This window comes from Gobio gobio, assembly GCF_949357685.1.
Source record: "Gobio gobio genome assembly, chromosome: 18".
Classification (NCBI taxonomy): domain Eukaryota; kingdom Metazoa; phylum Chordata; class Actinopteri; order Cypriniformes; family Gobionidae; genus Gobio; species Gobio gobio.
Genome location: NC_137111.1, coordinates 3,626,684 through 3,635,779, shown reverse-complemented (window position 1 = coordinate 3,635,779; position 9,096 = coordinate 3,626,684). Strand labels below are relative to the sequence as shown.

At 39.2% G+C, this 9,096-nt stretch overlaps 1 protein-coding gene across 1 annotated transcript in view; it reads right to left on the bottom strand.

The window, feature by feature from the left end:
- cox15 (cytochrome c oxidase assembly homolog 15 (yeast)) overlaps window positions 1-8,879 on the bottom strand; it is a 38,168-nt gene extending 29,289 nt beyond the window's left edge. Inside the window, exons 1-6 of the mRNA XM_079842602.1 lie at window positions 8,676-8,879; window positions 6,158-6,339; window positions 5,955-6,077; window positions 4,806-4,992; window positions 783-950; window positions 624-705 (exon numbers count right to left, since the gene is read on the bottom strand). Coding sequence (XP_079698728.1) covers window positions 624-705; window positions 783-950; window positions 4,806-4,992; window positions 5,955-6,077; window positions 6,158-6,339; window positions 8,676-8,744 — 811 coding nt within the window. The 5' untranslated portion in view covers window positions 8,745-8,879. The remainder of the gene's footprint in view (window positions 1-623; window positions 706-782; window positions 951-4,805; window positions 4,993-5,954; window positions 6,078-6,157; window positions 6,340-8,675) is intronic.
- Between the last annotated feature and the right edge of the window lie 217 nt (window positions 8,880-9,096).

The window sequence follows — 9,096 nt, the reverse complement described above, 5'->3', positions numbered from 1 at the left end:
TCATAACGCTCCAAACTGCTGAATCGACTCACTGATTCATACCGCTTCAAACCGCTGAATCGACTCACTAATTCATAACGCTCCAAACTGCTGAATCGACTCACTGATTCATAACGCTCCGAACCGCTGAATCGACTCACTGATTCATAACGCTCCAAACTGCTGAATCGACTCACTGATTCATAACGCTTCGAAGCTTCATGAGGCCGTGTTTTGAAATCGTCATCACTATATAAGTCGTTATTTAGAGTTTTTTTGCGCATAAAAACTATTGTCGTCTTCTTAAAGTTATTGTAGAGCCGCTGTAGTGAGATGGACTTTGTAACTTTAGTCTTTAGTGTCTTTTAAGGGTCTTGAGAGTGTAAAGTTGAGCCAATGGAGGCCTTTCAGAGCATCAGATTTACACTAAAATATCTTCATTTGTGTCTGAAGATGAACGGAGGTCTGACGGGTGTCCAACCACATGAGGCTCAGCCATTAATGACACAATTTACATTTTTGGGTGAACTAGCCCTTTAAGGAGATTCCCCCCTTCTATGTAAAAGCCCTTTGAGTGAGTGCCAAAAAAAGCGCTATTTAAATGTAATTAATTATTATTATTAAGTCCGGTCATGCATGTGTACCTGAGAGAGCGGTGAGGAACACCAGGCCGCCGGTCACCTTGGCGAACCGCCTCAGATGAAGCAGCTGTCTGCTGTCCGGCATCTGCAGAGGAGAGAGAGATGGACCTGAGAGGGCATCAGCACAGAACCCAGCAGGCCGAGCGGCGGGCAAAGCCTTACCTTGTGTGCGGGCAGCAGGAGAGTGAGCCCGGTCCAGAGGCTGGCGCAGTACAGCAGCAGAGCCGAGCCCAGGTGAGCCGCCAGCCGGTACTGACTGACCCGCGGGACATCGTGCGACTCGGGCTTCTCCTCCAGCCCGCTCTTCACCATATACCAGCCCAGGAGACCCTGAACACGGGACCCGATCACTGATTACTGGACAGCACCATCTCAACCAACAGCTTGCATCCATTACAGTTTTACAGATAATACTTATAACCAGGGCTTAAAAACGGAAAAAAATATCAATGGGTTCACTCCGAGCAGAATCGATATTATAGCGTTTCCGTTTTTGCGTTCCTCAATAAACATTACTGTTCCGAAAACGGTTTGATTAAAAAAAAATACCGGTTAATAACGTTATTTTAATGTACCCTATACTTTAAACAAATATGTATAAATACACTTATTTTCACTCAATAATAATATAACGCATGATAATTAAACTTGAATATTTATTTCATAACATTTTTAAAACCACAACAGAAATACATAATTACAAAGCATAAACAGCGGGACAAATATTGACCTGTTTTAATGGAGCGTTAGACAATCTAAAGTGGCTCTTATGCCTAATTCTTTTCAGAAGAGAGATAACATTCTTTGTACATAACTTTTTTTCAACACGACTTGTTTTAAAAATCGCATGAATAAAGAATAAATAAACTGGATAACCATTGCTCTTTTAATGCACCGTCAACTGGTAATTTCACCGCAAACACTGCGCAACACTGCATCCCATAATCAAATCAGTCAGCTAATAAAGCTTGATCATTTAATGCAATATAACACCATTTTATACGACGCATCAACCGTCTATATAGAAAACATTGAGCTGTCCTGTATTGGCAATCTGAAAGACTATAGGAAAAATGTTTGATAGATGCTATAGCCTACTTGGATAGGTTTAAACAAAATCCATAAACTAGCCTAAATCAGTCTATTTGAGCTTAAAGTCCGTACTGCTAATTTAAACGTTCAAAAAGAATGTCCTCCAATACCTGCGCTTTCATTGATGACCTCAGCGGGGAGAGAAATGTCCTTGAGGCGTGTAAATGCGCTCACACTGACGGTAGATTCATAGATGATGCTGCGCGGGCATTTCACTCACGCTTGATCCGTCAACATCACATGCTGGACTACTCTATTCATGATTGGTCACTGCCAAATTAAAATATTAAAGAGAACGATAAAATAACGTTATTAACCGGTTAATGGTCATTTCAAATTAACGTTTCTGTTCAGAACGATTCAAATTGATTTTGATTTCGTTTTCTGTTCCTCTTAAAATTTCGTTCGTTTCCGGTTTTCGTTTTCGTTCCTTGAACCGGTTCAGAGCCCTGATTATAACACACATTTCATTTAAAGCTACACTGTGTGATATTTTCCTCCATCTAGTGGTGAAAAGGTATATGACCATCCAGTGAATATTAGTTTCTGTTCCTCTCAATTCCGATTTCGTTTTAACTCCTACGGTGGCTGATTTAGTCCAAGATTAACATGGCTTCCAGCTCGACCTCGTCCACATTCGTCACGGTGCCATCGAGTGTTAAAACGCCAAAGGCCAAGCTTGAATTTACGGGAATGTCCCTCTTTGGCTAATGTACTTTCAAGATGGAGGAGCAACATGGCGACCGGCATTCGAACCCTCACCCGTATGTGTTTACAATGGCATATTATAAACTTACGAGAATACTTTATTACTTGAAAGAAGTAAATATACATTAATGAGCACATATATTTTTGAAAGAACTAAGTGTTTTTAGCTGAGAATAAACTAAAAAAGTTACACAGTGTAGCTTTAAAAAGTTTTGTTTTAGTCAAGACTACTTTCAAAAACAAAACAATTGTACATAAAAAATGTAGAAAAAATGCTCTTAGTAATTTTTGTCTTGTTTCTAGTCTAAATATTTAAACATTCTTAAATCAAGATGCATTTACTAGATAAGTACAATATATAATAGATGTCCTGCTGCTCTCAGTCACACCTGAATTAAGCTCATTCATTATGCAGCTCATTAATGCGAGCTATTATGTTCTTTTGTCCTCTCAGGTGTTATCTCATCATTATTCATTAGCTATCACGCCTCCTCGCATACGGGCTTTGTGAAGAAAAACTGTCTAACACATTTTAAATCAGTGTATTGTTTTATGTGAATGAGTAGACTCAATGATTCTCACATCAGTTTGAAGCAAAAACTCTAGGCAAATACACCCATTGGTCAAAAGTCTTGTGAACACATATCTATTGTGTGTTTAGAGGCCTTAATTAAAACAAAACAAATGTTCTCAAAAACCATGCATAAACTTTATTCTCTCAAAAATACAAGCATGTTCATACATGTTGCTCAGATATTCTGGTAGCCCAGTTTGTGCTGAATACAGTGTAATGACACTTTTGCCATTAGTGTGTTTATAAGCAACTGAAAAAAGCACAAAGCATGTCAAAACTTCTAAAGGGCCCCAAAACAGCTCAGACTCTTAGGGGTTAAGAACATTTATTAATATAACTCTGATTGTGTTCGTCTGAAAGAAGAATGTCATACACACCTAGGATGAGCTGAGGGAGAGGAAATCATGGGCTCATTTTTGGGTGAACTATCCCTTTAAAGGCTATTGTCCACTTGGATCTATTTTTATTACCACAAAAAAATATCTGATTACCCGAAGCCCTAGCTTTGTTTGAGGTCATTGTTAGCATTTCCTTCAATTATTTTAATGTTTTTAACTACCAGCTAGGGATGCGCGGTATACCGGTACTGGAAAAATACCGGTATATATTTTATTTCAAACGGTACGATATCATGATTTTGCTCATTTCGGTATATGCTGCTGTTCCGAAGTACACCGCTAGATGGCAGCGCGCTACACAAACTGAAGCGAAACTGGCAAATGTGGCAACAGAACAAGATGAATACAGCAGTTGAATCTCACTCAACACGCACAAAACTCATTAATAAAGAGAGTAGACGTGAAATTTGGAATTAATTTGCTTATAAAACTGCTGAAGAACCATCAAACCTTGCCAAGCATCGTCACTTAATTCCTGACTTGTAAGACATCAAGAGATCGACAGCTGCGTGCATAATTCTAACGATCTAATGTAAACATTTTTAACACTGATTAACGCACATACACAAGATCGTATCGTTTAAATATAAAGAAATCTCCAGCGTTCGTTTCAACCAGTGACGTTTAGATTTCATAATATTTGCACGCATACTATTGCACTATTTACATCTGCGAAAGACACAACCAACTGTGTTTATGTGACGACTCACTAAAGATGGACATTTTTGACATAATTTTGTGTGTATTTGACTGAGGAAAAACAACTTAATTTGGAATGCGCGAGCTCTTTAGGCTTGTGTGTGTGTGTGTGTGTGTGTTTGTTGTTGGCATGAGCGCAAAGAAAACTCTCTCTCTAAGAGCTCGTCCCATATGTATTACGAAATGCTATAAAATCGCTGGCATGTTTAAATTGGCGAGGTTTAAAAAGACGTGGGCAGTGATTTCCGTCAGCTGTCCCGCAACAGAAGCGAAAGTGTTGAATCTGAGCGCGCAGATGCTTTTATAGGTGCGATGTCTTTTGAAGCCAGAAGCAATTTGCTCATTTTGAGAGAATGGAGACGCGCAGTAATGCTGAAATTACTTACAAAAAAGTTTCCAAATGACTGATTTGATAATCTTTGTTGATTAATTTAATAATAAACATTTGCGGTAATTTCCCACTTCATAAACCCAAAACTTGCGAGAGTGAGTAAAATTATGCGCAATACCCGCATCAAAATTCAGACCCTGTATGGTATCGATTTAATATCGGTACTTCGGTATTAGATTGTGTGTGGTACCGTACCGAAGATTAAATTGTGGTATCGAGCCATCCCTACTACCAGCTGACACTCAGATCTAAGTGAAGCTGAAATTCAAGGCTACAGTTGTGGAAACGGGTTTGCATTGACATTTCTGTACTTGACGGTTTACCTGGAAGAAGACGAAGCCACAAAGACCCAGAACCCGAGCCTTCATGGAGCGGCTGAAGTATCCTCTCCTCCAGAAATACGCCGCAGGAAGAATGTACGCCAGTCCCACCAGCCGGCCCCACATTCGGTGACCCCACTCCATGAAAAAGATGAACTTGAACTCTGTCAGAGTCATGTCGTGATTCATGCTGTTAAAAACAGGGCATTATCCTGTGATTAAAGCCTCATGTACAGCATCAGAATGTGACAGGGGACAGAAACTAGGGATCGACCGATATGGATTTTTTAGTGCCGATGCCGATTTTTTTTCCTCAGCCTTAGCCGATGGCGATACGAGCTGCCGATTATCTGGAGCCGATATTTGGAGCCGATACTGCTTTTGCTCCCTCAATTTACAATGATCATGATAACAATTTAAAATTTACAATTTAAAAAAGGAACATTTATTGAACTAAAAAAAAACAATATTTAACAAAAAGTAAAAACAGGTGAGGTAGAACAAGAAAAAAAAAGTTCAGTGGTGAAAATAAATTCAGAAAATAAATATTTAAGCATAAATAAAATAATGACACTATTGCACACAGTATCAACAAGCGAGCAGCATAATAAAGTGCACACTGACTGTACTATACTTAATTTAAAACTATTTACAACCTAGTCATTTAATGGTTACACTCTAAAAAATGCTGGGTTAAAAATAACCCAAGTTGGGTTGAATATGGACTAACCCAGCAATTGGGTTGTTTTGACCCAGCGTTTGGGTTAAATGTTTGCTTAAAACAACCCAATTGCTGGGTTAGTCCATTTTCAACCCAACTTGGGTTATTTTTAACCCAGCATGTTTTAGAGTGTAGGTGCACTTCACTGAATCTCTTGTAGAGCAACACCAGCGGTAATTCAGGAAAAATCTCCCAATGCTCCACGTGAAACTTCAGTCTTTCCACCTTTTACCATCGTCAATTCTCAATTGATTTTGATTAATATGCGCGAGGGAGAGCGAGAGAGTTTGCAGACGGTGAGAGCTGCCCTGTGGACGCCTGTCTGGAAATAATGCAGGGGAAAAACATTGGCCAATGCAGCAGCCTTGATACACATAAAAATCGCAAATATCGGCCCGATATATCGGTCTAACACTAACAGAAACACTCACATTTTGAACTCTGGGAACTGCTTGTACTTGGAGAACTCCTCTTCCCACTCCGCTTGGGTCTGCGGCGGCTTCATCTCCTTCACCAGATGCCAGTCAACCATGGACAGGCCGGACTCCGTCAATCTAAGACACACAGCCGTCACTGAGTGAGAGTAATGTTCACATGGACAGCCATGAGCTCAACGGTTTGATTGTGTTTTTACCTCGTAACTCCTCCCAGAACCACAGCGCCCAGAACCAGCCCACTGCAGCCCAGCAGCCATCGGCCAATCACACGATCCGTCGCTGCGTTGGGGACGGGCACGCTCCTGGCCAACACACTTCCACTTCCTGTGGCCAGCGTGGTCTGTCTTCTCTTCGGCAGCCATTGTCTCAAAGGGGTTCGCTGTCAACATAGTGACAATAAAGATACATTTCAATGAATAACTTGTGTAAAAGTGTCCAATCGTTTAGTTCCTGTCTGAATAGCTGTTTCCATCCAAAGTTGCGAACAGTATTGGGGGAAACACATTACAAGTAACTTGAGTTACGTAATAATATGACTTTTTCCAAGTAACTAGTAAAGTAACGCATTACTTTTCAAATTTACAACAAAATATCTGAGTTACTTTTTCACATTAATTTGACTGACAGCTCATGTTGAGAAGAATAAGTGCAGAGGCGTGTGTGTGTGTGTGTGTGTGTGTGTGTGTGAACATGATGGTTATTGTAGTTCTAGACTAAATGTGAGCATTTATTTCTCTCACTTGCACAATAAAGATTCTGTACTCCTCAAAATTATTAAAATCAGTCAAATGCAAAATCAGAATACTATGCAAACCTCCAATAATACAATTTTAAATAAAACAACAATTTTTATGCATAATCTACCTTTATATTTAATTGACCAATGTCTTGCTGCTGACCTTTGATGATGAAAAATACTAGATTTTTTGTTTTTATTGGTGTAACTTTTTTCTCCTGCGTCCTCTTCTCTCATTATCCAGAGCTGCGCCCTCTAGTGTTCATGCGGGAATCTGCATTTTTACCTCAGCCTGGGGCGCATTATTTACATTTTGGTATGAAGAGGTCTTTACAAAAATATAACTTTTTTTGTTATAAAAAAACAACAAAAACAAGCCCAGCCCAGGTGAGAAAAAGTAACGCAAAAGTAACGTAACGCATTACTTTTCTTAAAAAGTAACTAAGTAACTCAATTAGTTACTTTTTAAGGGAGTACCGCAATATTGTTGCATTACTTTTGTTGAAATGCAAATTTAAGAAAGTACATTGTATTTACAAATTTAATATAGATAATAAGTCTGGGGGTTTTCCAGCAGGAGATTTCTGCCGGACCTGTTTTCAGACTCTCACCGTCGTAGCATCTATGCATTTGAATAGTTATGCTGATTAGGAGTAGGTGATACTCTGTCTGGGCAGGTTTTCCCAAAACCTGTATATTTAATTAACATGCTTTGTTCAACCTCAATGTAAATCCCTCCCCCTTTGGACGGTATATAACCTATCAGGTATACTGTTAAAATCAGACTGTTTTCGGGCGACCTGCAGCACAGAAATTTCTCATTAAAAGAATTACTTCTGTTTGATCCCGACGTCTCCTGGTCTCCATACTTCAAGAAACAACTGAAGTTCACAACACTTTTCAAAGTAACTTTCCCCAACACTGGTTGCGTATATAATTTATGCGCAAAAATGCAATATCGCATAAAACATTTGCGAATAAAGCACTGTTTCCATCCAGTGAGTCAAACATAATCATCACTTCCTGATAAACTAAAGGCGAAAAAAATCTGTAAGAAACTACCATATATAATAATTTTCATATATCAATTATTTGCGTCTCAGAGTAACTTGTGGTGCGCCTCAATACACTTGTTGTGTTGCTTTCAGAGGCAGATGTTGCGGTTTGGGAACGCATGTAATACAGGAAATATATACCGAGCATCTTTGACTCAGACTTCTGAATGACCAAAACAGCATTTCAGATGTTTCGCAAAGAAGATTTTTCCGCTGGTTCCTACAGTTATGCTGTTACATCGCGAAAGTCACATGATTTTTTTTATGCACATCAAGGAATTTATTGGATAAATGCGTTTTCATCGTAGTTTATGCGCATGTTTTCGTATATCGGATAGAAAATGTATCCGACTCACTCAATATTGTTGGCTATTGCCACAGATATACCCGTGAGACTGCTTTTGAGCTCCAGGGTCACAAAAGTGCATTTACTTACAATTGTTCATGACAAGGCATTATTCCATGATTTCTAAATCCATCGTTTCCATCGTCTCTATTGTCAAGTTAAATGTTGCACTTGTTTTTAATTAGATTTTTATTAATATATATATATATATATATAGCCTATATATAATGTTTGTTTATATTCATAAAAACAATTCTGTGAAATTAATAAAATAATTTGATATCATGGTGACTTTAATGAGAGCGTGGACGTTTAAACGCAGTAAGTGTAGTTTTCACACGGTCCCTTACCATGCATTTTGACAGCACGTGAGAGCAGTTTTGAGTAAATATCAATATTCAATCGTTTTTCATAATATTATGTTGTGTATATAAAAATATGAATAATAGTATTGTATTAATTTTATTTTGTGACATTTCTACGCAGTTGTTTAAAAGCCATGAGCTGGAATCTCATTCAGGGCATCGAGGTCATGATGATGATATACATCCACAATAATAACATCTTCCCAGTCTTACGTGTGTGTGCTGGAAGATCCTCCACGCAGTGTGAGCGCGACACGACGCGAGCCTGAGCACCGGGAGCATGATGATGTCCAGCTCGGAGAAACGCGTCCTCGGCTAAATGTGTATTACAAAACTAGTCACATAACCAACATTTCGGTAACTCACAGCTCTCGCTCTTCTTCTTCGGGTGTGTGTCCCTTCCTTCCTGGAGGAAGTACCGCCCCCTGCTGTCCACTGTACACACACACACACACACACACACACACACACACACACACACACGAGAGATGATTCTACTGTACACGAGGGAGAATCGCATAATCTACATGTTTCCCCTGAAGGAAATAAAGGACTAGTTTCATGTCCAGCTGTATTAATTCATTTCAGGGTTTGGTCTCTGCATCACTCTAAAAAAGTTGGGTTGAAAATGGAC